Genomic DNA, 19,017 nt, shown 5'->3' on the forward strand with positions numbered 1-19,017 from the left:
GGAGTAGATCCTATAGATAATCAGTTTTGAAAAAGTGAGGAAAAGATTAAACATTAACAAAATTTTTGTGTTCAGTCATTAGTTTTTTCCAAAAATGAATGGTGGAACCATTCTCCCCCCCTCCCAGGTTTCTCACAAATGTGATTATGAGCCCTGCACAAATACTATATATATATATTTGGAACGGGCTGAGTGTTTTTAAAGGCACAAAACAATTGCGGTTTTCGAACAATAAAAAAAAAATGGTAGTACAATAATGGTTGCTGAAACTAAGGCAGGTTTCATCACATATGTTTACCATTTACTTTTAGGGACGACTCATATGATATTTGTAAATCGTTGGCTTAGCTTTTGAGCTTTACGTGGTCCATGGCTCTCGTTACAATCCTTTTTATTCTTTCAGGGGGCAAACAAGAACAAAAAAATTCTCCTACACAGACAATACATTCAGACACACAAGTAGCCCATTAACCACTCTTCCAATGGGGGAAAAACTAGGGCTATAAAATGTGTAACTAAAAGGCATTTCCTCCCTGAAAGGAATTGGAATTACGACTGTTTTAAAACATGCAACTGGCATTTCAAACCTCTACGCTGGGCGACGTACTGCGGGGAGTATGGAGAAAGAGTACCCCCATCAGTCCCCAAATCATAAATTCTAAGGCCAGGATATGAGAAGGGCGTCGAAAGGCCTTTTTCCAAAGCGGGGTGGCTGAGAAGTCTTATTTTGGTCTCAGCTCTGACAAGGGAAAGGTTAACCAACACACAGCCAGTCCGTCACGTAGACAACTCTCTACCAGGGGTCGCAATTAAGCGCGCAGGCCCGACTTTCTTCGGAATCCAGGCTCCAGGTATTCCACCCCGAGCCTGCCCTCGCCACGCAGCCCCTGAGAAGAGGAGCGTTCACCTAGAAAGAGGCTTAAACTTCCCGGAGCCTCCGAAGGACCGAGAATTATCACCAGATATGAACTTGTAAGCGAGGCGGCAAACCCCCAAAGCTTCCCCACCCAAGGAAAGCCTCTGGCCGCTAAGGTCCTTCCGTCTTGCTTCGCTTGGTCCAGTAACCCTTCCTCCGGTGCCCGCGCTTACCTAATACCAGTCGGGCCACGTCTGAAGGTAACAACATGATCCGAGTCGCAGAAGGAGCCAGAATAAGAGACGAGACTCAGGTGAAGGCAAACACAGCAACAGCTCCTGCGCCGCATCTCCCGGTTCCACTGGCGGCACTGAACCCGCGACAATTTGTCCCGCCTCTCTCGCCCGACAGCAACCAATCGCTTCCGCAGGGGAAAGAAAGGCGCCGAAATGCAACCCGCCTCCGAGCTCCCTGGCACTGTCGTCATTTCCGTCCGCAGAGTTGGAGGGGTGGGGCCGAAGAGGGCAAGGAGGTGGGGTGTGGGAGCCTCTGGGCGAACCAGAGGCGTAAGGTAGCTCGCTATTGGTGGGCAGGGCGCAGGCGCGCCTTCTCTGACCAGGCGAATGTTTTGGGGGAGCTAGTGTTTTGAGCTGAGAGCGCGTGATGTTCCTGCGCATGAGCACACTGTGCGCCACGGCTCTGCCAGCCTCTTACTCCCGGGACTGAAGCTCCGCCGCCACGCTGCATTTGAGCCGGAAGCGGGAAAGACCGTGGATAACGGGTTGCAAAGCTGTGGTGGGGAGGAGGCCAGAGGAGCGTGGATTTGGGCTGCAGCCCCTGCCGCTTCCAGAGAGACTACTTTGGCTGTCAGAGCGCGGCGGTAGGGATGGGGAGTCTACTCAGTGGCTTGTGCGTGGGAGTATTTGCGTGGGAGTATTAGCTTGGTTCCTGTAGCTCCTCTTGCGGGGAGCGCAGTCCCATACATTGTTTCCGAGCTGCCCTACCCTCCTGTCTTCACCCCTGTTTCCGGCCGCCGGTCTTCATTATTTTTTTTTCCTGTCCTCGCTCTCGGCCCCTAGCGGACTTTAAATTTGCTGGTGCATGCCTGTAATCCCAGCTGCTCCTGGCGCCCTGGCAGAAGTATCTTAAATTTAAGGCCAGCCCAGCAAGACCTTGTATCAAAAAACAAAAAAAGGGTTGTAGAGGTGGAATCCCTCTGGATTCAATATCCAGGAAAGGGAGCAGTGTGTGTGTGTCTCTAATATGCATGCATACTCTTTTAAGTTGAACCTCCCTTCCTGTTTACCCCATTACCCTGTTACCTTACGGTTCAAATTTAAGTGACTTGACAAAGTCATTTTTTTTCACTCGTAATTGATACTTTCAGACAGCGACCGTTTATTGAGATTTAAATTTCAGCCTTGTGGTTAAGATCATGGGCCCTGGAACCACAGTACCAGAGTTTGAATAATGATTTTAAGCTGTGTGACTCTTTGCTTAAAGAAGTGAAGATAAGTAGACAACTACAATTCAAGGTGATAATGTTATAAAAGAGTGCTGAAGTGGTAGAGCAACAGGTTCTGTGGAAATGCAACCTGGGAGAATCAGTTTGACCTGGACAAGACTGTGTCAATTGTTCTGTAGGGTGGTAGTAGCTTTCCAGACTGGGAAATGCATGTGAAGGCACAAAGTGTAGCAAGTTCCTGAAGCCCAAGAGAGAGGTCTGGCATTGAGTAAGATTTGGAGTCTTCAACACTTTGAAGACAGCAAGGAGACAAACACTGTATTTGAGGTGTGAGAGGAAGAACCATCAAAGAGACATATTAAACTGTCATAAAAAGGGAATATGATAATTACTAACATGAACATAGGCTGTTTTCAAGGCACTATGTTAAACATGAATCGTTATGACACCCCTTTGAGCTATATATGAGTATTGCTTTTTGTTTTGTTATTGAGAAAACGGATTTGGAGAGATTAATGAACAAACTTTGTCTATATTGTAGAGTTTTTATGTGACTGGATCAGGATTTGAACCAATACAATATTACTATAGAGTTCACGTGCTCTTAACCAGTAGACAAGAATGGCATGTCAAGCCAGAGTTATTTCTCAGAAGACAGGATGTAGTCTTTGTGAAAGTCTTCAAAGAGATTAACTTGATTAAAATCTGAAAAGGAACGTTGGATTTATCAATTCAAAGGCTTAGAAATCTGTATCATTTCAGTTGAATGTTGGGAGTGGAACCTTTAGTTTCTCCAACATACCACACTCTTCTTGGGACTCTGGTTATACTAGTCTCTTTCCCTACAGTGTTGGTCTTCTAGCTCCTTATATAATTGGCATCACTTCATTCAGATCTTGACTTTATGATAACTTCCTTTGAGATATGTTCCCTGACAATTTATCTAACACCATCCTCAGTTCTGTTATTTTCTTTTGTGTTTTTGTTGCCTTGAAGGCATATATCACAATTTGGAATTACCCATGGTTTTATCATTTTACTTGTTTATTTTCCTCTTCCCCACATATAGCTCCATAAGGGTAGGATTTGTGTTAGTTTAGTTCGTTTTTTGTTGTTGGGGGGGTTAGCTATCCCTAACATAGTATTTTGAACATAGTAGGTGTGAAGGAAATATTGTTTTATGTATCAATGAATGAACATCTTCTATTTATGTAGATAATACTGAACTGTTTTTTTTCCCCAAGAAAATTAGACTTTATCCTGCTACTGTAAACAAAGAATAGATTTGAGTACTGGAACATTGTTTTGATATGTTCTAAGAAATATTTTAAATTTAAGTATTTTAAATTTAACTGAATATTGGAACATGCAGATATTAAGAAAAACCACTGTGCCTCTGATGACAATATGCTTGTTAATAACATAGTCTAAGTTATGTAAAGGCTGGAAGTGTAGTTCAATGGTAGAGCATGTGCTTAGCCTTTGTAAGGCTCTGGGATCAGTCCCTAGCATGAGAAAAATATATAAATGAAGTAAACGATTACATAATTATTATTAATTATTATTACTATTATTAATATATATATATTTTTTTTACAGATACTAATGTTCTGAAATCCTGAACCATGAGTTTAGCACTTAATGATCTGCTTATTTGCTGCCGACAACTAGAACATGATAGAGCTACAGAACGAAGGGTAGTAAATGGCTTAGATTTAATTTTTCCTTGAAATTGAATGTGATCGGTAATACATTATCATGTTCATTTTTGTTTTCAGAAAGAAGTTGAGAAATTTAAACGCCTGATTCGGGATCCTGAAACAGTTCAACATTTAGATAGGCATTCAGATTCCAAACAAGGAAAATATTTGAATTGGGATGCTGTTTTTAGGTACTGTACATTTAAAATTGTCTTTGCTTTGTCTTTCAGTTTTATTTCTGTTGAGATATTATTTTTGTAAGGCTTTGCTACCTGTGTTTTATTGTGCCTTGCATATGAAATTAGCACTTAATGATTATCCAAAGCATTATATTTAAAGGATGCTTATTATATGGAATGCTTAAAGTATTAAATCAGTGTTCCACAAAATGTCTTATACATGTCCCACTGGTATTGAGAAAGAATTCCTTTCATATGGATTAGTTTGTAAGAATTCATTGCAAATTAGAGGAAAAATTTGAAGTTACAACAAATACTTAATTGTTATTTTGACATCTTTATTACTGGAATTATAAGTGGCTGCCATGGGTTAAGTTATAGTAAAACAGGTGAATGAAATATTAGGATACTTTGAGATGAATACAGTTAAAAAATAAAATCTTAGGCAATGAAAAGATATGATCCTTGGATAGAACGAAGTGGCAAACAGGGTTGATGGGTTTTTACATTGAGACATGATTTTCAGTCATAAAGTCCATTTGTAGCAGTTTGTAAGGCTTGGGAAAGATGAAGTATTTAAAATTAATGTAGAATATTGAGGGCATTAAATAACTTGAAACAATATTTGCAGTCAAGAGGAAATAGGAATATTTAGTTGTCTTTTAGTATTTAGAACAGATAAACAGTTTTTTTAGCTCTTATTTGGTACTACACTGTTACAGATTTGAATAAATGTGACATGAAAAATGCATGTTCCTTGTTCTCTGGTTATTTGGTTTATTTTAGATACCACTAATACAGTCATTACATAAAGGTGAGTACTCTTTTGTATTAGCTGATTAGGTAGGCCAAATTGGCACCTGATACTACTGGCTAGTCGTTAAGGTAGAGCTTCACTTAAAGGCTATAGGTATGATCAGGTAGTTAGGAAGGAGGAAGAGAGGGTTGAAAGCCCTCGGTAATATTGTGAAATTTTAATGACAAAATGAGAAAGCAAGTAATAAAATAAAAAGTCAGAAAGGCTATAGATTGAGAACATTGCAGGCCAGACTCTCTATTGGTGTTGTAGAGGTTAGGCCTCGAAAAAGGGATTTGTTTCAGTTAGCTGGTACATTGAGCAAAGCAGTGTGGTTTTAAAAGATGTTCTTTGTGATGACATTAAGAACATTTTAAAATTATAAATATTTAAGCATAATTTTTTTTCTGGAATTCTATTTCATTTTCTTGAAGATTTTTGCAGAAATACATTCAGAAAGAAACAGAATGTTTGAGGACAGCAAAACCAAATGTATCAGCCTCAACACAAACCTCCAGACAGAAAAAGATGCAAGAAATCAGTAGTTTGGTCAGATACTTCATCAAATGCGCAAATAAAAGTAAGCAACATTATTTATTTGAAATAAATGGTTTAATAGGCTACCATACAAAAGTTTGATCTGAATATGGTAACATAAGTATGTTAATTATAGCTTCTACCATATATAATGAATTTTAACACTGTAGGTCCAAATATTTTGGAGAATTTATTCAAGCTTAAAATGATAAAATCTTAGAATTAAAAGGATTAAAAATTATTTGAATTCCTCATTATTGTATCCCTCTCTACATCCCAAGCACTCAGATACAAATACTGTGTAAATGACTGAATATATTCAACTTTCTTTTCTATCTTTGAACAGCTTTATTCAAACCCTGTCTGTTTTTTGTTAGTGCTTCTAAGAATACACAAAAATACCTAATTAATCATGTTTTTATCATGAGATCCTTTGGGGTATTTGAAGATAGCCATAGTATTTCCCTTGAGTCCTCTTAGGTAAATATACCTCTTTCTTTAGCTCATATGACTTAGTTTTTATTTCACTCTCTTCTGAATACTCTTTTCTTTTTAAATATTTATTTTTTAGTTGTAGATGGACACAGTACCTTTACTTATTTATTTTTAGGTGGTGCTGAAGTTTGAACCCAGGGCCTTGCATGTGCTAGGCGAGCACTGTACTGAGCCACAATCCCAGCCCCCCTGAATATTCTTTAGTTTAATTATATCTCCCGAGGTGTGGTGATCAATTTTTTGGTTATATTCTGATGAGTACAGATAGAACAGGATTTGCATATCTTTTATTGTATATTTTTACTGATTCTTTCTGAGATCACATTAATTTCTTTGGCAAGCAAAACCCATCCTCAGCTAATGTTGTGTTTACTATCACTTAAGAAAAATGACAGCAAAAAAACCCAGGTCTTTTTAACTACTGATAAGCAGTATATCTCCCATATTGTAGAGCTGAACTTGTACAGTGGTATTTTTTAATCAAAATACAGGTAAGCTTTTGTAAGGAAATGGGCATTTACTTAGTGCTGAAGAAGAAAAACATTTGTTTAGGGACTTCTGGGCTCAGACTCTGTAGTCCTTGCAGTTAAGGATATGATTTTTGGTAGCAACTTTATGAATCAGAAAACCCAGATGTTTGTAAATATTTAAACACATTTTTTTAATATTTATTTTTTAGTTGGACACAATAGTTTTATTTTGTTTATTTTTATGTTGTACTGAGGATCAAACCCAGGGCCTCGAAAGTGCTAGACAAGCACTCTACCACTGAGCCACAACCCCAGCCCCACATGTCCAGATTTTGACAAACTTGGTTAGCATTGGTATTCATAAGTGGTATGATAGAAACAGACATTAGGGGGGAAAAAAACAAGGGAAAGGCAGCTGGGAAAGAACAAGTAAGGAAATATTTTTCATTCTGTTATGTTAGCATTTGTCTGCATCTGCACAAAGCAGAGAGCGTAGAAAACAAGAAACCAGCCTGTGAAAAATGTTCAGTTCCATGAACTTCCATGAAGTTTCTGTAAGCACCTTAGGTCTTTTTAAGACAGATTTTTTTTTTTTTCATAAAAACTGCTCTATATAACCAATTGCTCTACCACTAAGCTACTCCCCGGATATAAGACAATTTTTATTTTTAGGGAAAAATATGTCAGCATGAATTTTTTTTAGTATAATTCTTGAAACACTTCTCCAATTTGGGAGAGAACAGAATATATTGGAATAAACAACATTGAAAAATATTATTTCAGCCTAATATTAGTTTACATATCTATTTATGGGGATATAAAGATTAATTCCCTTCCCTAAGGATTTGATAAAACAATAGACATCATAGATGATAAAAACATTTTTGTAGGAGAGAGATGCACATGATGTCAAGAATATCATATGGGGGCCAGGCACAGTGGCACATGCCTGTAATCCCAGTGACCTGGGAGGTTGAAGCAGGAAGATAGCAAGATAAAGGCCACCCTCAGCTTTAACAGGACTGTAAGCAACTTAGCAAGACACTGTCTAAAAATAAAAAGGACTGGGGATGTAGCTCAGGATAAAGCACCTTTGTGTTCAATCCCCAGTATCCAAAAAGAAAAAAAAAAGGTTCATGTGGTAGTACAGTTCATCTTGGTCAGGTGCTTAAAATTATGAAATACTTACGGAATAAGGTATATCAGTGTATAAGTCATTATTGAAATTATGATAACATTTGAGCTATGATGTCAATATGAATTACTAAAATAGTTATTTTTAAATATAGTTTTTATACCTTTAAGAATATATATTAATGCTGAATTTTCAGAATCTCAAATAATATGCTATTAAAATTACACCTTACATATTTATATATCGTTTGTATATCTATTGTAGAACTTGGAAGAATGTTTATTTTTCAGTGTAAAGAGCCTTCTTGTAATTTTGTTATTCTAATAAATTCATTCTTTATAAAAGTGGGAAGGAATTTTGCATCATTTTAAGTCTAATGCTAGAACTGTGAAGGTGAATTAGTAAGGATAGAATAATTATTGATTTTGCTGTATATTCCTGCAGGGCTTGACAAACTTCATGTGTAGATGGATTAGATAGTAAATATTTTGACTTTACAGACCATGTGTTCTTTGCCTTAATTACTCTGTTATTTTGTCCTGAAAGCAGCTGTACACAATGGGCATGCATGTGACTCTATTTGAATAAAACTTTATTATGAGGCTCAGTGGTAGAGCGCTTGCTTAGCATGTGCGAGGCCCTGGGTTCAATCCGAAGTACCACGTAAAAATAAATAAATAAAATAAAGGTATTGTGTTCGACTACACCTCAAAAGTAAATATTAAAAAAAAAAAACTTTATTTACAAAAACAGACAACTGGCTGACTTTGCTCTTGGGCCATAGGTTTTTTTTTTTTTTTTTTTTTTTTTTTTTTGTAGATGGACACAATATCTTTATTTTACTTATTTTTTTAATGTGGTGCTGAAGATCGAACCCAGTGCCTCACACATGCAAGGCAATCACTCAACCATGAGCTACCACCCCAGCCCTTGGGCCATATTTTTTAATCCTTGTTCTGTGAAAAGAAGAGATTAATGTCCCAAATGTTGTTATTTTAAGTATTTTCATTCCAAGTTTTTTTTTTTTTTTTTGTATCAGGGATTGAATCCAGTTGTATTTAACCACAGAGCCATATCCCCAGCCCTTTTTATTTATTTATTTAGAGACAGGGTCTCCCTCAGTGCTTAGGGCCTTGCTAAGTACTGAGGCCTTGCTAAGTACTGGGGCTGACTTTTTTCAATGATTGCTCCTGCCTCAGCCTCTCAAGTAACTGGGATTACAAGTGTGTGCCATTACATCCAGCACAAGTGTTCTTAATTTAAGATTTTAAATCTAGTGATTTACTATACAGATAGAGTATGTGCTAGAGAAGAATCTAATGTTGCTGCCAGTTTATTGATGAGAGAAATATTTTTATATGTTTCTTTGTTTTACTTTTAATAGGAGCACCCAGACTAAAATGTCATGAACTCTTGAATTATATCATGGAGACAGTGAAAGATTCATCCAATGGTGTTATTTATGGAGCTGATTGTAGCAACATACTACTCAAAGACATTCTTTCAGTGAGAAAATACTGGTGTGAGATATCACAGCAACAGTGGCTAGGTATGTTTTGAAGGTTGCTATTTATGATTTTTTTCCTCATGACATGGACTTTCACCAATAAAAGCATTCATAGTAAATCTGTATCGCCCAAATGACCTCACACTTTCATAGTACTTTAGTGAAAGAAATTGAGTATCAGTCTTTTGATGTGGTTGTACCATCTTGTATGTTCTGTGATATTTGCTCTTTAATTTTAAACAAAGTGTCCTTAATTTTCATTTACTACATACTTTCTGAAGTATTAAGTCCACTAATGTTATGGAAAGGACAAGATACAGAAGTATCAATTGGATTAGGGAATTAACAGGTTCCTGGTAATATAATGGAAATCAGTGTATTAGAATGAAATATACAAGATCCAGTGATTTACTAGATAGATAGAATGGGTGTTAGGCAAGAATCTAGTGTTTCTAGTTTATTGATCAGAGGTACTCAATGATCATGGAAAAAGGAAATTATGGTCAGAATCTGAAATATTTCAGTTTATTGATTTTAAAAGTGGAACAATTCTGAGAGAATTTAATGGATTAAAGTGGGATTTGCCATTATTGAGATAATTTTAAGCCAGATGTTAAAGTCTACTAATCCACTAGCTCTGAAAATTTAGAAACTTAAGACTTTTTCATTAAAAAATATTAAGGCTGATTTTTGTTAACTAAATTAAAAGACATTTACCTATATTTATTGTTAATTTTATGATTTCAAAATGAGATGTATATGAACTACAAAGCCATGAAATAGTGCCCTCACTTCTGCATTATTCTACTTTTCCAAATGAATTAAGGAATTCTCAATAGTTGCAGTAATTTCTTGTGAGTTATTTGGGCTGTTGCTGTTCCATCAAACAATGGACTCAAGTAAGCCAATGATACCTACCATTCTCAGCCAGATGTCTCACCAGAGTGGTCTGATCATATTTTGTATATTTGGGAACTTTAGATTATTGCTTATGACTGATTATACTGTAACAGGGCAGTCCTTTCCTCAGTCTCTTTGGTATGATTCGTCCATATCATTTGTTGTCTAACCTGCTTTTTGTTCTTCAAAAAACTAGTGTTACTTCTTATTATCAGTCTTATTTTCAGTTATTTTTGTAATTCCCTTTTCTCAGGCTTGCTTCTTGATTGAGCATAGACTTCACTTTTTGAACAGTCCTCAAAGTGTGTTTGGTAGAAGTAGTAATTTAAGCCATGGTTATGATATTTTTTTATGGGGAGAATTTAGAATGAGATGAGAACATACCCTAAGACTGAATCTTCATCTCCATATAAATTTTGGAATTAGCTTATTGATTTCTACAAAATATCATGCTGAAATTTTCATAGATATTTTGTTTATTGAACAGTTAAGAATGCGTAGCCATCTTAACAATGTGGAGTCACTCAAATATCAAATGAATATGATATCTCCATTTATTTAGGTCTTTTTGATATTTTTCATTAGTGTCCTATTACTGTCACCAGACAGATTTTATACATGTTTTGTTAGATTTGTATACTGCAGTAGTTTGTAAATTGCACTATTTTTTAAATTAATTGGTTAATAAATTTAAAAAAAAATTTTAAATTTGTTGTGATTAGTTATACATGACAGTAGAATGCATTTAGACACATTGTGCACAAATGGAGCACAACTTCTTCTCTGGCTGAACATAGTGCAGACTCACATTGGTAGTTTAATCATACATTCAGCCTTTGGATTTGAGGGTTTTACTTATTTCAGTTAGCATGATATTTTCCAGCTTCATTTACCTGCAAATGCCATACTTTCATTTTTTAAGGCTGAGTAATACTCCACTGTGTGTATGTATCACATTTTCTTTACCCATTGATCTGTTGAAGGGTATCTAGGTTGGTTTCATAGTTGGTTTCATAGTTTAGCTATTGTGAATTGAGCTGCAAGAAACATTGATGTGGCTGTGTCACTGTAGTTTGCAGATTTTAAGTTCTTTGGGTATACACTGAGGACTGGGATAACTGAGTCAAATGGTGGTTCCATTCTAAGTTTTCTGAGTAATCTCTGTACTGCATTCCATAGTGGTTACACCAATTTTCAGTCCCACCAGCAGTGTCTGAGTGTACCTTTTTCCCTACATCCTCACTGACACTTATTGTGGCTCATATTCTTGATAGTTAAATTGCACTGTTTTTGAAGTTTCATTTTCCAAGTCATTCAGTGCTATTATACTGATGTACAATTGATTTTTGTATCTTTTTTAAAAAAAATTTAAATTTTTATTTATTTTTTTGGGTATTGGGGATTGAACTTGGGAGCAGTCAGCCACTGAACCACATTCCCAGTCCTATTTTATATTTTATTTAGAGACAGAGTCTCACTGAGTTGCATGGTGCCTCGCTGTTGCTGAGGCTGGCTTTGAACTTGAGATCTGTCCGTGTCAGCCTCCTGAGCCACTGGGATCACGTGTGGACCACTGTATCCTAGCACTTTGTTAAAATCTTCTGTTACTTATAAGGCGTTTGTGTGTGTGTGTGTGTGTGTGTGTGTGTGTGTGTGTGTGTGAGATTTTTCTGCGTAGATAATCATGACACCTGCAAGTAGTAATTTTTTTCTTCTTTCTGAACCATGTGGCTTTTATTTTTTTCTAACCTGGCTAGAATCATCAGTATTTTCCACCCCATGGTGAAATAAGTTTAAGAAAATTTATGATTTTTAACCATTTTTAAACATATAGTTCAGTAGCATTAAGCACATTCACATTGTTGTATAACCAGGGTTGGGGCCCCAGTAACACCACACACACACACACACACACACACACACACACACAAAAAAAAAATCCCTAACATTGTTGTGTATAACTATCCCTTCTATCTCCAGAACTTTTTTTCTCTATTCATTTGCTATGGTTTGGATATGGGTTGAGTTCATCCACACAAGGGTTCATGTGTTGGAGCCTTGGTTCTTAATATGGCTGTGTAGAACTAAAGTCTAGTGTTAGATTATGGGAGGCATGCCCTTGGGAGGGATTTAACATAGTTCCTGGGATCTTCATTTAGCTCCTGAAAACACAAGGGGTTATTAAAAGCCTGAGCTTGACTCCTGCATCTCTGGCTTCCTCTGACTATATGTTAGCTCTCCCCCGACCCAACCCCCTCTCACATGCATTCCTACCATTGAGGTGCCATCTGCCTTGAGACCATCATCAGACCCCAACCTCCAGAACTATGAGCTCAATAAACCTCTTTTTATAAAGTTTTTTGGCTTCAGGTGTTTCATTATAGTAACAGGAGATGAACTCATAACACCATCGAATAGTAATTCTCCATTTGCTATTCCCACTGGCTCCTGACAGCTACTATTCAACTTGTTTTTATTTATTTATTTATTTTGCATTACAATTCTTAATACTATTCAACTTTGAATTTGAAGTTCTAGATTATTCATTGTATGGACTATATGCTTGTATTATCACAAAATTTGTGTTAAAGTCTAATTCCCTAATGTGAGGATATTTGGAATTATGGCATTTGTGAAGTCGTTAGGTCATCAGACCAGACAGCTACCCTTCTCTCTTTCTGCCATATGAGAATACAGGTAGAAGTCAGCAGTTTGCAATGCAAAAGAGGATTACCAGAAGTGGACCATACCTGCACCTTGATTTCACACTTCCATTCCCCAGAAATGTGAGAAATAAATTTCTGTTGTTTATAAGCCAATATGTGATAGATAGTTAATAGCAACCTGAACAAAGCAGGCAAAAGCAGTATTTGTCCTTTGCAATTGGCTTATGACACTTACCAAATGTCATTGATGCTCATCCATCTTGTAGCAGCAGATCAGACTTTCCTTCACTTTTAAGACTCAACAATATTCTGAACAAAATGTCACATTTTGTTTATTCATTGATGGACAGTTAGGTTTCTACTTTTTGGTTATTATTAAGAATACTGCTATGTGTAAATATCTCTTGGGTTTCCTGCTTTCATTTCTTTCAGATTTATATTCAGAAGTGAAATTGCTGATATGATAATTCTATATTTAATTTTTGAGGAACCAAGATATGTTTTCCCCAGAGGCTGCTCCATTTTACATGGACAAGGGTTTAAATTTCTTCACATTTTCACCATTTATTTTCTCTGTTTTTTGAATGATAAAGTAAAATGGTGTTTCATTTGCATTTCCTTAATGACTAGTGATGTTGAATAGGAGTTTTAAAAAATATATTATAGATATTAATTTCTTACCAGATGTATAGTTTGCAAATATTTTCTCTTGTTCCAGGGGTTGCTTTTTCATTGTTGATAGTGTCTTTTGATGCACAAAAACCTTTTAATGAGATGAAGCCCAGTTTATTTTCTTTTGTTGTTCTATCAGAGAAATCATTGCCAAATCTATAGCCTAGTGTTATGAAACTCTTCTCCTTTGTTTTTTCCCCAAAGTTTTTGTTTAATAGCTTTACCACCAGCATGATATTGAATAACAGCAATAAGAATAGACACATTTGCCTTCCTCTGATCTTAGGGAAACCATTCAGGGTTAGACCAATAAGCAGGCTATTAGCTATCAATACAGGTTGAGGATAGTTCTTTGTATCCATTATTACTGCTAGTATTTTTTAAAATTATGAATGGATGTTCAGTTTTTTTAAAAAACAAGGAAAAGTATTTATTGATATGATTATCTAAGGTTTTTGTTGTTGTTAGTCTGATGCCTTACAATGATGGATTTTTCAAATATTTACCCAACCTTCAGTTCCCATGATATACACCATTGGGATATTGATTTCAGCATGATTCCCTGCTTTTTCCTCTGCTTTTTCCCACCTCTCTTTCCTCCCCTCTCCCATTCTCCTTGTCTACTCTACTAGACTTTCTTTTACTCAGCTATTAATTTTTATTTGATTGATTCTTTATCTTATCCTATCCTTCCCTCTTCCTTTCCTTTATTTCACTCTATCTTAATATTTGACCTTTGAGTTTCTGAGTTTGGCTTATTTCACTTAGCATGATATTCTTCATTTCCATCCATTTACTGGCAGATGCCATAGTTTCATTCTTTATTATGGCTGAGTAGAACTCCATTGTAGAGATATACTCCAGTTTCTTAATCTGTTCATCTATTGATGGGCATCTGGGTTGCTTCCATAATTTAGGTATAGTGAATTGTACTGCTATAAACATTAAGTTGGCTGTATCGCTATAGTATGCTGAGTTTAGATCTTTTGGGAAAATACCAAGGAGTGGAATAGCTGGGTCATAAGCTGGTTCCACCCCTAGTTTTTTGAAGAACCTCCATACTTCTTTCCAGAGTGGTTGTACTAGGCTGCAGTCCCACCAACAATGTAAAAGTGAACCTTTTTCCCCACAACCTCACCAGCATTTGTTATTTATATTTTTGATCATTGGAGTGAGGTGAAATATTAATGTAGTTTTGGTTTTCATTTCCTTGATTGCTAGAGATGTTGAGTATTTTTTTTTAATATATTTGTTGGCCATTCATTTCTTTTTTTGACAAGTTTCTGTTTTAGTTCCTTGTCCATTTATTCATTGGATTATTTGGAGTTTTTTGGTGTTAAGCTTTGAGTTCTTTATATATTCTGAATATTAATCCTCTAGTGGAAGTGTAGCTGGCCAAGATTTTCTCCCATTCTCTAAGCTCTCACTTCACACTCTTGATCGTTTTCTGTGTTGTGCAGAAGCTTTGTAGGTTGATGGCATCCCACTTACTGATTTTTGGTTTTATTTCTTGCACTTTATGGATCTTGTTAAGGAAGTTGGTGCCAACACTTACATGATGGAGTGTTGACCCTGTGTTTTCTTGTAGCAATTGTCAGGTTTTTGGTCTAATTCCTAAATCTTTGATTCATTTCAATTTGAGTGTTTGTTCAGGGTGAGATACAGGGGTCTAGTTTAATTTTTCTACATATGGCTCATCCAGTATTTCCAGCACCATTTTTGTCAAATATCAGACAGCTGTAGGTATGTGGGTTTGTCTCTGTGTCCTCTATTCTGTTCCATTGGTCTTCATGTCTATTTGGTGCCAATACCATGCTGTTTTAGTTATTATAGCTGTGTAGTAAGTATATCAGTTCAGGTGTTGTGATATCTCCTGCTTCACTTTACTTTTCTTGCTTAGTATTGTTTTGCCTATACTGGGTGTCTTATTCTTCCAAATGAATTTAAGAATTGTTTTTCTTAATTCTGTGAGGAACATCATTCATACACACACACATATTTATACATACACACACATATATTGTTGATATTTTGATGAAGATTGTGTTGAATCTGTATGTTGCTTTTGGTAGGATGGCCATTTTGACAATATTGATGCTGCCTGTTCGAGAGTATGGGATGTCTTTCCATCTTCTAAGGTTGTTTTTAGTTTGTTTTCCTTCTTCAATGTTTTATAATTTTCACTGTGGATCTCATACACCTCCTTAGTTAGATTAATTCCTAAGTATTTGTTTGTTTGTGAAGGGGATGGTTTTTCTGATTTCTTCCTTAGCTGAATCACTGTTGGAGTATAGTTAGGCTGTTGATTTATGGGTGTTGATCTTGTATCCTGCTACTTTGCTAAATTCATTTAAAGGCTCTAGTAGAGTGTTTTTGGGTTTTCTAGATATAGGATCATATCATTGGCTAACAGAGATAGTTTAACAACTTCTTTTTTATTTGTATGCCTTTGATTTCTTTTTCTGGCCTCATCACTTTGGCTAATGTTTCAAGGACTGTATTGAATAAGAGTGGTGAGAATGGACAGTCTTGTCTTGTTCCTGATCTTAGAGGAAATGTTCTTAGTTTTTCTCATTTAGTATGATGTTGGATTTGGGTTTGTCATAGATGACCTTTACAATGTTGAGGTAAAATTCCTTTTATCCCTCCCTAGCTTCTCCAATGTATTTTATATGAATGGTTGCTGGATTTTATCAAAAGACCTTTTCTGCATCTATTGAGATGATCATGTGATTTTGGTCTTAATTCATTAAGTGGTGAATTACATTATTATGTTGAACCAACCTTGTATCCCTGGAATGAAACTACTTGATCATGATGTATTATCTTTTTTCCCCTTTTTGATGTGTTTTTTAATGCATTTGCTAATTTTATTAAGGATTTTTGCATCTATATTCATCAGGGGTATTGGTCCATTGTTTTCTTTCCTTGATATGTCTTTGTCAGCTTTGGAATCATGGTTATACTCATTTCATAAAATTTATTTGGGAGTGTTCCCTCCTTTTGAGTTTCAAGGAATAATTTGAGAAAAATTAGTGGTGGTTCTTCTATAATAGTTTGGTAGAATGCAGCTGAGAATCTGTCAGGTCTTGGACTTTTCTTTTTTGGAAGGCTTTAATTGCTGTTTCAATTTTGTAACTTGATATTGGTTTGTCTAGGTTTTCTGTATCTTCCTGATTGAATTTGTGCAGGTTGTATGCATCTAGAAATTTGTCATTGTCTTCAAGATTTTAAATAAACTAGGAGTATATATTTTCTTTTTTTTTTTCTTTTTTTTTTTTTTAAAGATTTGAAACCTGGTTTATTGGGAAAAACTCACAATGAAAACTGTAATTGTTTATGCTGCAACTTACAAAACAATAATTTGATATATAAAATGAGTTGGTTATCATTATGTCAGTAAAAATGGTTTAAAAAAACCCCAATAATTTAGCCAATATATACTTAGAGAAACTCACATCCTGTGTTCTCCTGTTGTATGTTTTACATCAGACATTTTAAGTCTGTTTACCAAGGAATACCAGGTTTTTAACTATATGTTGGTTTTTGTTACAGTTAAAATCTATCAGAGCTGTGTCTATATGATTACAGCCCAGTTAAACCCAAAATGAAAAATCCAAGCCACTTCTTCTCCCTGGGCTGTTTCAATGGCACTTTTGTGATAGCGACAGCCTCCTAAGGCTTCACAACATGACCCAATCGGATCCATTAATCAGAATGAATTAGACTGGTCCACCTTTCAGTGCAGTCTACATTGGTACTAAACACATAGACACAAAACAAGTATAGATGTATTAATATAGCATTTTCCCACACCCTAACTCTATAAACTACTTTAAAAGAGAAATTTTCATCTCAACATTTTACTACTTAAAGAGGTCTTTATACTAAAACCTGTTTCACCCATGAAACAATACTTTCCTGTATAACACATCAAGTTAAGGCAAAGCTTAGCAAAGAAGCAACTATTCAGGACATTAATTAGAAATTCTTACAAGTGATAGCCCCTAGGAAATTATTTTGCTTCTTTGAATAGCTGAAGACTTGAAAAAGTATTTTTTGTTTTGCTTTTATTCTGAAGATTTGGTCACTGATAATTTTTACCAACATCTCCCTCTATTCCTTAACTCTTATAGAAACAGTCCATTCTATATGGGAAAAACAAAAAACTTGATCAGACCATTAAATCTTAGAAGCCATCTCCTTCTCACCTTGTTAAGTTTGTGTTTATATTTGTTTACAAATGCAGCATGTTATAGACAGATATAAGGAAATACTGCATTAATAATAAGCAAAACAAGCCTATTGTATTCCATAAAACATATAAAAGATGAATATGAAAGTACAACACTATTTAAAAAATTTTTTCTCCCGAATTATTTTAGCACTTTTGTCTAGTTTAATCATAGGAACGCAACCAAATCATAGCTTCCAAGTGGGCTGGAGAAAAGCGTCCTCCTCGGGTCCATGTCAGCAGCAGGGCTTTCTTTCACTCCTTGCCCACATCAGGCAGACGTGTAGAAGTACCTGGGCTTAGCGTTGCCCAGCAGGTCATCTTCGTAGTTGGGGAGACAGCAGAAGAAGAAGGCGCAGCCAATCAGGATGATCGTGGCTGCCCACCCGAAGCCATAGGCCCAGTTGTAGATGTAAGTGACAGCTACGTTGGCATGAAGGTTGAAGGTCTGGGTGTACTTCACGGGGTAGATTACCAGAGAGATGATCTGGAACACAGCAGCCAGAGCAAGGAGGCCTCCAATCACTCTCAGGAAGACAAGCATTTGAGGTCCACAGAGCGCAAAGAAGGAGAGGATGAAACAGATGACCAGGATGATAAAGCCACAGAAGAGCATGGCAGCCGCCGCTCTTCCCCACGCGTAGTCCATGAGGCTCTGGCAGCCATCGTCGTAGGACCCGCTGCCGCCGCCCTCACTGAAGCATCTCCACCACAGCGAGGACGTCTGGATGTGGTCGCTCGACTGCAGCCAGCCGCGGCCGGCCAGCGCGATGATGTCGAAGGCGATGGCGCTGAGCAGGAGCAGGGGCAGGATCCACCTGCAGCGCTCGCAGGCCAGGCCGCAGCGCAGCATGTCGACAATCGCGGCACGGAGCAGAGGAGCGCGCGGAGCAGGGGCGGCGGGGAGAGTGACCCGCAAGCGCTGGCTCCACGACAAAAGGGAAGAGGCCGCGGGGAGGCGGCTCCCGGGAGGACACCGCTCGGGGCTGGCCGCGGGGGCGCAGCGCGCGGGCCCCTAGGAGTATATATTTTCTAAAAATGTTCTGATAATCCTCTGGATTTCAGAATGGTCTGTGGTAATATCTTCTTTTCATCTCTGATCATAGTGATTTGTATCTTCTCACTGTTTCTTTTCTTTGCATATCTTTTGTTCTTTAGTTTGGCTAAACAAAATCTTTTCAAAGAACCAACTTTTTATTGCATTGATTCTGTGAACATTACAATATAAATGTTCTTTATACTTTTAGTTTGTATCTCCATGTTCTCTTCTATCCCAATAATTCTTAGGTTTGGTCATTTAATGTTCTCGCAGAGTTCTTGTATATTCTGATCATATGCTATAATTTTTTCCCTTTAGTGCCTTCTGTGTACTCAAGATCATATAGCCTGTTCCAGACCTGAAGTT

General features: G+C 36.8%; 3 protein-coding genes across 3 annotated transcripts in view; 1 reads left to right on the top strand and 2 right to left on the bottom strand.

Moving 5' to 3' along the window:
* The window catches only part of Npat (nuclear protein, coactivator of histone transcription), a 50,413-nt gene extending 49,174 nt beyond the window's left edge, over positions 1-1,239 (bottom strand). Inside the window, exon 1 of the mRNA XM_077796899.1 lies at positions 1,090-1,239. Within this exon, the coding sequence (XP_077653025.1) occupies positions 1,090-1,126 (37 nt within the window). The 5' untranslated portion in view covers positions 1,127-1,239. The remainder of the gene's footprint in view (positions 1-1,089) is intronic.
* Positions 1,240-1,505: 266 nt separating this feature from the next.
* The window catches only part of Atm (ATM serine/threonine kinase), a 166,204-nt gene continuing 148,692 nt past the window's right edge, over positions 1,506-19,017 (top strand). The window contains exons 1-5 of the mRNA XM_026399043.2: positions 1,506-1,736; positions 3,921-4,018; positions 4,100-4,212; positions 5,431-5,576; positions 9,018-9,182. Of these exons, the coding sequence (XP_026254828.2) occupies positions 3,947-4,018; positions 4,100-4,212; positions 5,431-5,576; positions 9,018-9,182 (496 nt within the window). The 5' untranslated portion in view covers positions 1,506-1,736; positions 3,921-3,946. The remainder of the gene's footprint in view (positions 1,737-3,920; positions 4,019-4,099; positions 4,213-5,430; positions 5,577-9,017; positions 9,183-19,017) is intronic.
* Positions 17,685-18,551, bottom strand: LOC113189985 (p53 apoptosis effector related to PMP-22). Its single transcript, XM_077797723.1, has one exon. The coding sequence runs from the start codon at positions 18,463-18,465 to the stop codon at positions 17,884-17,886; it is 582 nt and encodes a 193-aa protein (XP_077653849.1). The 5' UTR covers positions 18,466-18,551; the 3' UTR covers positions 17,685-17,883.

This window comes from Urocitellus parryii, chromosome 4 (genome assembly GCF_045843805.1).
Source record: "Urocitellus parryii isolate mUroPar1 chromosome 4, mUroPar1.hap1, whole genome shotgun sequence".
In the NCBI taxonomy this organism is placed as follows: Eukaryota; Metazoa; Chordata; class Mammalia; order Rodentia; family Sciuridae; genus Urocitellus; species Urocitellus parryii.